At 39.9% G+C, this 14,670-nt stretch overlaps 1 protein-coding gene across 1 annotated transcript; it reads left to right on the plus strand.

Moving 5' to 3' along the window:
• The first annotated feature begins 2,060 nt into the window (after window positions 1–2,060).
• Window positions 2,061–14,513, plus strand: LOC123096054 (vacuolar protein sorting-associated protein 51 homolog). The gene is made up of 21 exons (XM_044517645.1): window positions 2,061–2,374; window positions 3,134–3,273; window positions 3,396–3,450; window positions 3,521–3,628; window positions 4,580–4,678; window positions 4,760–4,837; window positions 5,461–5,538; window positions 6,877–6,951; window positions 7,175–7,275; window positions 8,468–8,535; window positions 9,227–9,300; window positions 10,086–10,152; window positions 10,327–10,439; window positions 10,611–10,877; window positions 10,973–11,089; window positions 11,706–11,777; window positions 11,879–11,929; window positions 12,205–12,432; window positions 13,148–13,324; window positions 13,570–14,055; window positions 14,147–14,513. Exons 1-20 carry the CDS (start codon window positions 2,162–2,164, stop codon window positions 13,684–13,686), a joined length of 2,298 nt encoding a protein of 765 aa, XP_044373580.1. The 5' UTR covers window positions 2,061–2,161; the 3' UTR covers window positions 13,687–14,055; window positions 14,147–14,513.
• The last annotated feature ends 157 nt before the right edge of the window (window positions 14,514–14,670 follow it).

Raw genomic sequence — 14,670 nt, forward strand, 5'->3', positions numbered from 1 at the left:
ACACCTCATCCCCTTTTAATAGTATTGGCTTTCCTACGGACTCAATGTTATCTTGGATCACTAAAAATGAAATGAAGAGTCTTGAGCTTTTGCCAATATGTGTCCTTAGAATTTTGAGGGGTCCACATCTCTAGTCCATGTCATGCCATTCATTGGACTTTCTGAAATATTAAACTTGAATGGTTATTAGTTCAATGAGCTATACGTTGTTATAAATTACCAAAACCACTCGGGGATTAGTTGCACTTTCATCAGTGTAAGTCAAATGGCTCACTTTGCATGGGAGGGTCCTGTTTGCAAAATTGTGCCAGCCTCAAATCCCCCCACCCCACCACAAAATCCCTAACTCCATGACGCCCACAAAAACATAATTCCCTTCCGTCGTTTGCCATCGCCCTCCTCTGCATCCGTCCGCGCCATGTCGACAAGCTTAGTCCGATCAGCTCATGACAGTAGGGTGTGGTGGTGCCTCTCATTAGATGCCCTCAGTGCCACACTCGGGTGAAGTTCTATGTATTGAACACAGAGAACCATGAAGATTGGGTCTTTTACAAGTGCATCCATCATGGTGTGCTCGGCGACCCATGTTTTAAATTTTATTAGATTTCGGTGCATGGTCTGCAGCAAATTTGACACTTCTTTTGGTCTATTTGGTTATTAGGATGTCTGTGATTTCTGGCATTGAGAGTTGGATTACGTGGGTTATCTTGTTGGTAAGTTGTTCCTCGTTGGATATGACGTGGTAGAGATGCAGATGATAGGAGGGAAGAGCTTATTCGAGCAATAAATGAAAGAGCTCAGGCTTGCAATGAACATAGGCATTGTTGGTGGAAAGTATGAAAGGCCTATGCTTGTAGGCAATACCACATGCATTGGAGCTAGAATGGATGAAAGGGCTAGGCTTGCAGGCAATACTGGAGGCATAAGTGTCAGTACTGAAACCGGCAGATCTCGGGGTAGGGGGTCCCGACTCCCGAGTTGTGGATCTCGGATCTAGGGGTAACAGGGGACGGAGGAGACATTGTTTACCCAGGTTCGATCCCCCACACACTTCCACCGGATATGGGGGCGGTGGCACCGACGATTGCCTTACTTTGCCATGCGTATTGCTGCACCGCTTCCTTGATCGAAGACGAAGAGATAAGGGGATTTGATGCAGTGCCAAGCAAACTAGAGAGTTTTCTAGAAAAACACCACATAGATCTGTGCTTTTTGCCAGCTAACGCTTTATATTGGTCAGCACGCGACTGGTCAACATGTGATGAGCAGAGGAATATACAGTGAACAATGACCATACAATCATATCTTGTTGTATTTACCGCCTCGTCTTCTGTGGTCTTAGGGCCATGGAGGCGCGGTGGCCCTTGCCGGTGGGAGGGCTCCGCTTTTTGATGTTTCTTCGAGTTTTGTTAGAGTTTGTGTTCTGCTCAGAGATGCAAGGCGGCGACGACTCCCTGAAGATGGAAATAAGGTTCTCCCCGCCTAATCCCCGTCTTGGTGGTGCGTCCAGTATCGTCGATGGACGTACATGTGGAGGTGTGTCTTCGGCGGATCTGTCTTTGGTGGATTTGTTCGGATCTAGTCTAGTTCGTCTACGTTCGTGTGTTTTCAGTTTGGGTCCTTCCGATCTACGCTACTCCTCAACGGCGGCGGTTGTTATTCCGGTGCGCTGGTCCTATGGGGCCTTAACACAACGATTTTCCGACTGTCTACCACAACAAGTTTTGTCCGACTCCGGCGAGGGAGGGGCGATGACGGCTGCGCGCCTTCGGCTCGCTTCAGTGCTCGTAGTCGTCGCTAGGCGGTCTACGGATCTGGATGTAATTTTTATTTTTTCTGGTATTCATTATACTGCCATGATCGGAGATGAATAGATTGGAAGTATTCTTGCAAAAAAATAGTGTCCGTTTTCATGAATATGGTGACCAAAGTGAGCTTTCCCGGCAAGTTTAGTGACCCATTTTACTCTTTGCAATTCAGACCCTAATGGCTTCTTTTGTTCAGCTCTTAGATTAGAATTCCGTCCCCTGCAGGGCCAGGGCCGTAAAATTCCAGACGAGCAAAACTTCCCAAAAGAACCCCTCGTCTTTCCCCTCTCCGATCCACTCCTACAACCTCCGATCTCCCTGGCGTCCAAGCTCCTCTCCAACCTCGGCGCGAAATGGCGACCACCGTCGGCGACGCGCCGACGGCAATGGACGAGAAGGCCCGGCGCACGCGCGATCTCCTGGCCAGTTTCTACAACACCGACCCCGCGGCCGCCGGTGCGGCCGCCGCGTCCCCGGCGCGGCCCTCCCCCACCGCCGCCACCGCGTCGCCGCTCGAGTCCATCAACTCCACCTCCTTCAACCCCGATGTCTACATGGACGTCCTGGTTCGCCCACTTGCTCCCTGCTCCCTCTATACGTGGTCTCCCAGATCCAGCTCCCCGTGTCTCGGTCGGATCTTATGGCTGGGCATGCTTTGGATAGACTAGCAACTAATATGATTACCTGTAGTAACTGCTAATTGGTAGTCTCTGGTTACAATTCACCTGATTGATGCACATTGCAGCAACACATTTTGCTCGTCTAGCTATTAATTTAAAATATGGGGTCCTTAAACAGAGTTCTGTTTTCATAATTATTTTGTTGAATGATGCATGTGGATGTAAAATGTGTCTCCCTTTCATTGTAAAACCTCAGTTGAATTTATGTAGAAGCTTAATCTGGAGTATGGTATCTAGGTACATGTGATGGTGTTCAGCACAACTACTATCATTTTTCTGCCAGCATTTTCTGTCCTGTAGCTTAGATTGACCGCCATTCTGATCAGTGGAATTCCTGTACGAGCTACCATGAACTGTATTTGAACTGGTGAACAGTATCCCATTTCCGTATCAGTACCGCATAACTTGCAATGTTCAGTTGAACTGCTCGAGTTATCTACACTATTTCCTTGCAGTGTTGGCTTGATGTGAATAGTTTTATATGAAAGGCGAAATGGTTTTGAGTGTCTTTTGCGAGACAAACTTTGTCTGTTATGGCTAGTGGTTATTGATTATTAAAACAGCGCAGTAGGACACATGGAACTAGAGTTTAGTTTGGCAGTTCTGAATTTCAGATGAGAACTCTGACTTCCTTGTGTTCTGTAGGTGCAACAATCAAATCTGGAAGCCCTTCTACAGAGGCATGTGAAGATGGCTGCCGAGATCAAGAACCTGGACACAGACTTACAGATGCTAGTATATGAGAATTATAACAAATTTATAAGTGCAACTGACACTATAAAAAGGTGATGGTATTTCCTTCACTGCATTAGCTCTCTGCTGTTCCTTCTATTAGTGAGTTTGAGATACTAGTGCTATTACATACTATAGCGGTAATGTTCTTTATGTACCTATGTTTCTCCTGCAGGATGAAGACTAACATTGCTGGTATGGAGACAAACATGGAACAACTACTTTCAAAGGTTTGCATCATGATGTTGTTGATGTACTTCTTGGGACATAGTTGAACCAATCTGCCTTTATTTTTGCCAGATAACATCAGTGCAGTCAAGAAGTGACACAGTGAACACATCTCTGTTCAACAAAAGAGAAAACATAGAGAAATTACACCGAACACGCAATCTCCTCCGGAAAGTTCAAGTAAATCCTGTTCTATTTTTGCTATTCTTCTCGAGAACTAATATATGCAGAACCGTTTGTGTTGTTGTCCTTGACAAACTATGATTTATACATACAAGTTAGGCTATGTGGATCCCAGCAATTGCAATTTGTTAAAGCTAGTGATATTCCATTGTTTTCCGTATTTAGCCTAACCTGACCCATGTTACAGTGGTCCAGTGGACCTATGTATGTTGTGGATTTTGTCCTATGTCTAGAATTGAATGTGACAGTTGGCATAAAACCCAGGTACTGTATAGTTATTCTAAGTTTTAACTTCTGTGTGAAGCAAGTACAACATAACACATAAGTTGTTGTGCATGTTGTAGTTTTTTTTAGGGGAGTGCATGTTGTAGCTTATTTCATTTGGAAGTTGGGTTATGATCATTACATCACTTGTGTATCTGTGTGGTTGTGTTTCTTATTTCATCAAAAATGGACCATTCACAGCTTTTCCGAAATCAAGTTACTTTGGATTACATAGAAACTATGTTGTGCTTGACCACCATGAGTTTTTGTCTTAGTTGAAGACATGCTATGTACTACCTCCGTTCTGGTTTATTGGCCCCCTTCGTGTTTTGTGCCAAATTTTGACCATAAATTTAACTAACAAAATGTTAATGCATGTCAGTAAAAATTATATCATTGGATTCGTATCTGAATATAGTTTCTGATGATATTATTTTTGCTATGTAATATATATATTTTATCAGTTAAAATCGTGGTCAAAATATGACCCAAAATACGAGGGGACTAATAAACCAGGATGGAGGTAGTAGATGCTTGTTCAGGACTGCTCTTTCACATATTTGCTCCATGAGCTCTTTAATATTCTATTCAGAGTATTAGCACTACCCGTGAGTTCTGAGTGCTGAAGATATGCAGATGCCAACAAACTTAAGATGATGCCATTTTTCAATATTTTGTTTGCAGTTCATATACGATCTGCCAACCCGGCTCAACAAATGCATCAAGGCAGAAGCATATGCGGACGCTGTCAGATTTTTTACTGGAGCAAAACCTATTTTTGAGGTTCAGTTCAGCTATTTCCCCATCCTAGAAACTTTCCTGACACATTTTTAGCATTATCTATATAATTTTTCTTTATGGTAGGCCTATGGTGATACATCCTTTCAAGACTGTAAAAAAGCATCTGAGGAGGCAATGGATTTGGTTATACAACAGCTTCAGGTAATTGTCTACATTTTGGCTCAGATTTGAGATTTGTATGGAAGAGCTTAATGTTAATCCTCCATTCCTAAGTAGTTGGAACCCACAATCTATTCTTCCTCTACATGCAGCCATGCCACATCAGCAAGTTATGCATGTCTGCCATGTCATCAGCCCCACTAGCAAGCATTAATAGCTATATTTTTGTGTTCTTGCAATGAGCACACCATCAACGTTGATGCAGCCATTGGATCTGCTGATCTATCAACATCCGTGTGATCTAGACATAGAAAGAGCCTCTCTACCATGTAGCACGCATTAGTGCAGTCTCAGTGGGTTTTATAATCTTTTATCTTGAGATTTTTATTTTTATTTGTTTTGCTAAAATTTCCCACATGCTTTGAATTTAATGAATGGATTTACATTCTATACATTATTGAGTAATCTTTAATTCCGCGGTAATGCATGGGGTATCATCTAGTTTGACAGCAATGATGTAAGTTTCAGTCTAGAGGGGTGTTTTCCCCTTGCTACAAGGCATATAGTGTGATTCCTTCTATTGCTTTGTTAAATAATTGTGTTATCCTAATCGTATCATCATGTTTACTGCTGTTACTCTTTACTTATTTTAAGTAAATTTGCAGGCAAAGTTGTATTCAGATTCTGAACCTATTGAAGCAAGAGCAGAAGCTGTGGTGCTTCTTAAGCAACTTAATTTTCCTGTATGTATTTTTGCTATCTCTTCATTATTTACATGCCAATTTTGTTCCAATAAGGATGGCAATGGATATTTGCGGGTACCTGGGCAAGGGTTTGGATATTTTTTGCACCCATTGGCAGCGCCCGAACCCGAACCAACTAGTCTTCAGTAGGGCATGGGCATAATTCTATACATGTGGGTATCCCCGAATCCGTCCCAGTAGTCTGACTTGTGGGGCAATATTCTCTGATCCCTACCATACTATCGTTTTCCCCATAGTAAATTTTTTATCTAAAAAGCAAAGAAAAATTCAGCATCGTAAGTTCGTAACTTACTCCGCCGACTTTTCAAGTTGTGCTATGTCATTTTGTGAGAATCTTTGATGTTATGCTATGCCATTTCATGTGCAACTTAGATTGAGAATGGATGCATTGTACACTTGTGCTTATTTGATGTTGTCGGAAGTGCTGATCTTAAAATTGGTAAGCGTTTTTGTTGTTTCCTGAGGTATCACGTATACATGTTGAGAGGAGAGGACCCAATGGATATCCATACCCCGATTGTTATCCATCCATCGGGTTTTCACACGGGCATGATTTTCTGCATGTGTTTTTTTTGGGCAGACAGAGTGTTAAGGAGTATTAGTATTAGGTCTAGGAGTCTTATTAGGCTATGTTTACTTTCCTTGTACCCCAAGTCTTGTGTAATATATATATGCCCTTTCGGTCTTGCAATACAATCAAGTTGCATCCATAACATGGTATTAGAGCCTAGGTTTAGGTCTCCTACGGGCGCCACAACTCGTCCCCTCTCCTGATCGGATTTTTTTCCGGTCTCAATCCAATCTTGCATCGGCCGTTGCTGCTCCTCTCTCCGGCCGGCTGCTGCTGCCGCCCCCCCCCCCCCCCTCGGCTACTGCTTCTCTGCCTGCGCCGAGCCGGCATAAAACATTGACCCATTCCAATTTAGTATGACGACTGAGCCATTCCATAAAACATTTCTCTGATGCAAATAATGTTGGCTTGTCATGTTAAACAACTATCATTTTCTCTGTCCATCACTTTCAATCACTCAAACGAGGCATTGCAAATACATTGAAGCACTGTTTATAGAACGTCCTGGAACTATGTGTATGATATGGGCATGTGGCTTGACAGTGAATTACTGAAAATAATATGGTACAGCCTCACGATCTTTTTATGCAAATAATAATCGTGACTAGTTGTGTTATTGTGATGTGCATATTGAAGTCAGAGTTTGTGCTCATATTGCACTGATAAATAGTTATCACACTGTTTGCATATGTTGCCATTTGCTCTGTAAATCTTGTCATACTATTTTATGTTGTATCTGTGAACAGGTCGACAACCTTAAGTCAAACCTACTTGAGAAGCTCGAAGATTGCCTTTTAAATTTGCAGACTGAGCCCACGCAGGTATATATCAGAAATATTAGAACAAATAAACAACTTGCATTTTATTTTGGGTGGAAATTCTGTAATCTACCTAGCTTGTGTTGCCTATGTTGTGATTTCGACATGCATTAAATCATCTAATATAGTTAACACCCTACAAATCTAGTCTATTTGTAGCACTTTACTTCCCTTTTTGCCAACTCCTATACATTATCATAATGCTATTTTGTATGTTCTGTCACAGGCTTCAGTTGGTGATATTTCAAAGACATTCCGTGCTTATCTCATAATATTTCCTGATTCAGAAAGTCGTCTCATTGAACTTGCACATGCTTTGTTTACAAAGTAAGCATCACATACTTTATGCAATTTTACAAGTGGACCATTAGCTATTTTTAAATCATGAATGACTATGTCCTGTCCATGGTACTTGCCATTATGGAACCAAGAATACTGACCAAGGCAATTACCATTGTAAAAAAATGAAGTCGTACACTAAATCCTGTTTGCTAAAACAAGTAATTTGCCTTCGAACAGTTGAACCTGAAGTAGTGTGTCATAACATATTATATCTCCAGTTCCCAATGCACTTTTAGCGTGTGTTTTTTTGTGTGCTGATTGATGTGCAAAGCCTCTGTTTCTCTGAATGTTGCAGTGAGTTTGTGTTCATTTTTCTTGGAAGATGTCTTCCTTTGCTACCAAATCCAACAATTGGCTTGATCATTCTACTTGAGTCACTTAACTTTATTTTTGTTTGCTTAAGTATTCTCTAAGCTTACGCATTCAGAAAAAAAATTGATATCTCAAAGTACTATGGCACATCACCAAACTAAAATCATGCAACCGACAGAACTTTGAAGGTATAGCTTGAGATGATCAAATTCCTCTATTTTCTTAAATCTTTCTTTCTTCATTGACGTTCATTCTTGACATGATCGAAACAGCTTAAGCGGGCTATGAAAATTGTTCTTCCTTCTAGTGACCGAGAGTTATACTATTGCTTTGCTTTGCACTGCTGGCATAATATTTTTTGAAGGAAAAATTTAAGGGAAGTCCTGGCAGTCCCAAATTCGTGTCCACTAGAACTTGAACCCAGGCGGTTGGATTGTACATCCTCTCCCCCAACCAAGTGAGCCAGGCTCACTTCCTCTGCTGTCATGATATTGAGGTCGGAGGTGCCAGAATGGTGAAAGGGCCATATCTGGGGCTCTGGTGTAAAGTCCATGGACAACCTGGTGCATATTCTTATACTACCAATTACAACACACAAGGAAATGCAAGTGGAATATTTTCCTGTCTCTTGGGCATCATGTTACCTGTACATATGTTCGATTTGTAGTGTGCTAATACATATTTTATGCGGCGGAACTTGGACACAAAAATTGCTTCAATCTGAGGCGGTCTCAGATGAACTGAAACTAGTCTTTCTATTAGGCTCCCCTTTTGGCTTTTGCTTCTTGTTTATTTAAATTTATACTATTAGAAATTCAACCCATATACTTTTGTCTTATTTCTATTTGTGCTATTTTGCATGAAGCCGTTATGAAACAGTCAGAGGGGCTCTGAAGGAAAGAATTCCATCAACAGATCTGCTGGCAATGCTACGTAAGAGCTTTATCTATGATACAGTGCTGTAGTAAAGGTGTTTCCATTATATCAAGAATAATAGTGTAAAGCTCTACATGTTCTTTTTTCTTTTCTTGCCAAGACATGAATAAGTCGTGTTCCATTTAGGTCTTTTAGTCATTAGTCATGATACAAACTTACAAAGGACATTTTGCACAAATACCATGGTGATTTGCCTATGAATGATGATGCTAATTGCTAAGTAAGTTTTATCCAATCATTTTATAATGTTTTACTTTGTTTCCGTGTTATGCTGTACTATGTATAATGGAAGAACTATCATGCTGTTACTATAATGGAAGGATTGTTATGCTGTACTATTTTATAATGGAGAATGACTGCAAAGCAGTGGTCTTCAAATTCACGATGAACTTTGGTTGAGTTTTGAAGAAACTAACTATTAAAATTTGAATTGGTATCAACTCAGTTCAGCAGTGGATATTTAACTCCTACCTTGAGAAAATTCTTATGTTTCATCTGTTATCACAGCCCTTAATGTCAATATTTTTGTTGTTCTTGAGAGTGTTGGCGGTGCTTTTACCATTAATAGCCATGCATGTTAAGTTTTTTAACCTTCAATGTCCATGTATCTTAATACGATTTTACTGTGGGTTTTGAAAGACCATTGTATTTCTCTTGACTTAATCCTTCTATGATACGATGATCGCAGGAGGTTTATGGGAGGATGCAACTGCCATCGACGAAGTTATATCAGAGGCTGCACTGCCAGCTTTTTCATTGGAGGTTTAGTCTTCACCCTGTAACAGTCGCATTCATTTTTCAAATTACTCCACCTTTTAAGGCACAAATGATATATTTTTCTCTGTTTTTATAAATCCGATACTAACAGATTTAATAGTGTCACCCAGTTGATTTGTTTTGCCTAGAATCAAGTAGAAACTACATGCTAAATATGCATAATTTTCTCCATGCGTTAGTGTTATGTGATCCTTTCTGGTCGTTTCTTACTTTAGAATATTGCTTGAAACAATACTGCCTTTTCCACTTACCACAAAGCGATTAAAGTGTTGGAACGAGGGACACTGTTCGTGGAGGCAAAGCATATTAGCAGCTAATTCCGTCCCATTTCTGAAGGCAAGACGGCATAGGAGTGCACCTTACAATTGATAGCCCTAATTATTCACATTTAGTTATGATGGACTGGAAACAGAAGCTTGCCCAGTATACGCTGGTTTCCTTTCCCAGTTGTATTGTTGTCGGTAGTGTTGAGTACTATTCGAGCACTCGTTGCTAGGGGTGAACCTATGAGATATCTTATCTTGACAACCCATGTGAATTCACAAAAGAACCAATTTCTTTTTGTAAGGTAAGCTAAATTTCTCAAGTTTTTTTTATTAAGATCTGCTAATTTCCTTTCCTCTCTCGTATGTTCTTATTCAGGGGTATAATGAATATTATTCAATCCCCTTCTGTAGTTGCTTATTCAGGACATCCATGTCTAAAGAGCTGTCTATTTTTCTCGATGCTGATTTAATATGTAATAAGCAACAATTTCTTTGCTGTGTCAGACTACTCGAGACATTATTAAGCAACACATAGCAACTGCCTTTCTTCATCTTCAAAATGAAATATCAGGTTGCTCCCCTCCCACTCAGCTTGCTTTCATTTGCAGTTTTTGCACAGAACTGATTGTACCTCTCGATTACGGATTTCATTTGACAGTAACTTAATTTTTATTTATCTTGTAATAGTACAAGTATATTTGGAAACAAGAAAGTAAACTTACATCTATTGGGCATGGCTGAGCAGATGTACTGGTCACACATTCAACATCAAATGAGAAGTTAGAAGAGTCACAGCTGCAAACTGCCATGGAAAAAAGCAAAATTAAAGTATCCCAAGGGTGCATAGATCTCCTGCAGGTAAATATCTGGAAGCCCTAAAAATCATGTGACCATTCATTTCCATTGTTACTATGTTGAATAATGTAAAATAGTTCTGCCCAAGTACTGAATTCCTCATGCTTGTGTTAGAGAAACGTTATACAGTTGTAGTATATTTCAATGGTCTCATTTTGACTATGTTGCTTTTAGGAATTCCGTCATCTTATAGATGGGAATACAGAGTTGCTAGTAAAGCTGAAAGATTTGATTATTGATTGGGTACAAGAAGGTTTTCAAGATTTCTTTCAGAAACTTGATGGGCATTTTCATCTGCTTTCTGGGAGAAGCACGGGTTTCTCTCAGGAGTCAAGTACTGTGGATTTTGTGCAAATTGACAAGGTTCCAACAGTGTTAGTGCTCATGCTTGCGCAGCTTTGTGTTTTCATAGAACAGACAACGATTCCTAAAGTTACAGAGGTATATATCTTCACTTGCTGACAGCCTTTCTTACATTTGAGAAACTGGACAGGTGAATGTGTGCTGAATGATTCGGAACTTTGTTATTTTTCTAGGATTTGGCTGATTCTTTCTCTGGAGGGAGAGCACGTAGCTCTGAATATGGACCACCTTTTGTACCTGGGGAGATATGTCGTCTATATCGTTCATCTGGGGAGAAATTCTTACAACATGTAGGCAGACATTTTCTGTACCTTTCTTCCCCTTTCATTCTGTTAATTTGAATTCTTAGTTGATATTTTTTTCTGTATGCTCCCCGTGTGCCATACAGTGAAACTGTTCATATTGAAAAGAAAGAAGGTTTATATGACTTGGTCGACTAGGGCTTTCTATTTTTTTTTCTGGATCACTACGGCATAGTAGCATGCACTATTATAAAAATCTATTCTGAATTTTCGGAGAACTTTTTGACCTTTTTTTGCAGCTCTGAGAGTAATGTAAGTGCATGCAGAATGTTGAGCATGTCAAGTTAGGTCCAAAAATAGCATCACGACAATTAGGTGCTAAAGGAACTTAGAATAACCGTGAAAAGCTGTCAGTCACAATATTGTTATTGGTCTAGAATGTTGAACTAATAAGCATCTTCTGTAATAATGACATACTCAATCCGTTACAACTTGTACTAAATCAGCGACACTTAATATGGAACGGAGGGAGTAGTTTACATGTGGTGGAACTGTTGCTTTTGCCGAGAGATAGTTGGGAACATTTTTTTAATTCAAGTTTTCACTTTGGAAGTACATTTTCTTATCATCTGGCTGTAGCTGAATATTGTTTTTCTGCAATCAGTACATAAATATAAAGACTCAGAAGATTTCCAAACTTCTTAATAAGCGATTTTCGACACCGGTCTGGCTAAAGGTTAGCTATCCTATCCAACATGAACTCTTTTTCGTTCATTGATCATTCTGCTATTTCTATTTTTTGCTCACGTTTGTGTTCTGTATATTCGACCAAAACAGCACAAGGAACCACGGGAAGTTAACATGTTTGTTGATCTACTTCTCCTAGAGGTTTGTTCACTTTCTTATCCTATTATATACTCCCTCCGCCCTGAATTACTTGTCTTAGTGTTAGATACATCATACATCCGTGTCTAAGACGAGTAATTTGGGACGGAGGTAATATTGAACAATAAGGTACCATGCGACTCTACTTCATCTTAAAACTGATGCTTACATTTCACGCTCACTACTGCATATTACTGCCATCTGGTTTTCAAGAACATGAGCTCATGCTGGAAGGGTTTCTCTTACTAATACAGTAATAAATGTTTCTTACCCTGCAGTTCAATGGCGTAGTATCTGAAGTCAAGCAGATCTTACCTGGTTTAATCCGGCGGCATCGGCATTCTGATAGCACTGGCAGCACCACTTCCTCTAGAAGCAATCCGATGCGAGAAGACATGTTGAACCGATCAAACACAAACCGGAGTAGAAGTCAATTTCTAGAAAATCATCTAGCAAAATTATTCGAACAGAAAATGGAAATATTCACCAAACTTGAATACACACAGGTGGAGATCAGCTTCACTTTCCTCTTATATAACTCTTGAAACTTCCTGTTTCCCTTTTTGTTTTACAAAATGCATAATACCCTTAGGATGTTTTCCATCCCTTGTTGATTAGAAGTCTTTCCCCTTGCTAGTATAAACATATTGAGTTGAAACCATTGATCTTTTAAACTATTCAGTATTTGGATTGGGGATCCATAATGCAACTGTCAACCAGAGTTAGGGCAGAAGTTAGTGAGTGCTCCTTCTAGTCACATGAGCTTGTCACAGTAGGAGTGTCATGGTCAGTTTGTAGCCATGGACCAGCGGTTATCTTTTTGACTACCCAGAATGGTCACATGAAAAAATGAGCACATATTCCTGGACTCGTCATAAAAACAACTTTCATATTGTTACACACTTCGAAGTACAACGCGGCATAAATTGATGGACACATTTTCACTTTAGAACACAAAAATACGTCAAGAATATTTCAAAAGAATGTAATAATTGTTTTTTAGAAAGCCACCGCAGTCCAAATGCAGCACAAGTCAGAGTGTGTCTTCTGAAAGAGATCATGCGTCTTCCTGATTGAATTTACTGGGCTTGTTGCAGCAGTAATTTTATAGTTCAAATTTAGGATTGATTTGCTAGGTGATCATGTAGAATTTTCTTTTCTTTACATTTACACCATATATCCGTTCTGACAGTAATTTCTTGTGTGACAAATAAATTTCAGGAATCTGTAATTTCTACTGTCCTCAAGCTTTGCCTGAAAAGTTTGCAAGAATTTGTCCGGCTTCAGACCTTCAACAGAAGTGGATTTCAGCAGATCCAGTTGGATATGGAATTTCTGAAGAGCTCCCTCAAGGAGTTTATTGATGATGAAGCAGCCATAAGCTTTTTACTTAAAGAGGTTAGACATTACCTAACATTGAAATTTGAATACAACCCAATTTAGTAGTTTTATTGAGTTTTCCCATACTATGCCTGCCTGTATCTAGGTCTTTACATAAACACTAAGCGCAAGCATTTGCACACATCTCATGTCAATAAGAGTTGGGATCTTTTGTGTGAAAGGGAACTGTTGCATATTTAGTTTTCTCTTGTGAACCTGTCTCTGGAAGATGTGAACATTGTTTATTTCCCCCTCCTTTGCAGGTGAACAATGCTGCACACGAGAGATGTCTTGACCCGATACCTCTTGAGGCCCCAATATTAGATAAACTCATAAATGCAAAACTGGCAAAAATCAAAGAGCAAAGCGCGAATATGTAGTAGCTACCAACACATTGTATCTCTCAGCAGCACTCAGTTTTACTCAATTTAATACACAGTATTCAAGCTATGTGCATATAGTTGTGGGCTTGTGGCATGCCACCATCTGTAATATGTAAATCTGAGGTCAAAACACTCGAACTGAATCAACAATGCCTGAAATGTATACTTCTTGAGCTCTCGGTGTCCCATTCTGCCATTGTATTGTCATGAGTGTCGACTCCAGAGTTGAGGTAAACCTTGAGCAACCTAGGGCCGGAACGGAAGGAGAACCGTGTTATGCATTTAATTGGGTGGACATTTAGAAGCTGTTGAATGCAGAGAAAAGATGCAATACTTTGAGGGCGCAGCTCGTGGAGAAATTATGAGGTAAGTATACCACAAACTGTATCCCATGCCAATATGTTGTTGAGATAATACACGTGGGAGCTTAATGACATACGTTTTTCTTTATTGGCAGCCTGATTACTATGATTACCGAAGTCCATCCACTCGACAACCCTCTCCTTTTTGGAAAGAACTAGTATCTGGATTCAGACTGTAATTCTGCATGTCTTGATTGTGATTTTCACTGTACGTTACCGTTGGTTGCTTAGACTTGTACCATTTGCGTTTCCCAACTATAGTGATCTGAAAGATATATTTCTTTACAGAGGGAGTATATTTAACAATTTTGGCCTACAATATGTATATGTACCCAGGAGGATGATACAACTGGAGTAATTGTTGGTTTTGAGATGCAGTAACGTGGGGAAGTATAAGTGTAAATAAGGCATCAACATTCGATGCGACCCAATGAATGTCTTGGAAAAAGTTTTTTTTTTTGAGAATCTTGGAAAAAGAGATGATTTGACTGTTTCTTCTCAACTTATTTTGATCATGGCCTCTTAATAACACATAGTTGCTTCCCTTGCAAACTGCTCACTTCAAGAAATCATCATTCCAGGTCGATGTAAATGAGTTAAGATCAAAGACCACACAAAT

This window comes from Triticum aestivum, chromosome 4D, assembly GCF_018294505.1.
Source record: "Triticum aestivum cultivar Chinese Spring chromosome 4D, IWGSC CS RefSeq v2.1, whole genome shotgun sequence".
In the NCBI taxonomy this organism is placed as follows: Eukaryota; Viridiplantae; Streptophyta; class Magnoliopsida; order Poales; family Poaceae; genus Triticum; species Triticum aestivum.

Excerpts from the sequence above, each read along its gene's own strand:
- LOC123096054 (XM_044517645.1), top strand. The coding sequence starts at position 2,162 with ATGGCGACCACCGTCGGCGACGCGCCGACGGCAATGGACGAGAAGGCC. Across the intron at positions 3,274-3,395 it reads GCAACTGACACTATAAAAAG|GATGAAGACTAACATTGCTG; the intron begins GTGATGGTATTT and ends TTTCTCCTGCAG. Across the intron at positions 5,539-6,876 it reads TTAAGCAACTTAATTTTCCT|GTCGACAACCTTAAGTCAAA; the intron begins GTATGTATTTTT and ends ATCTGTGAACAG.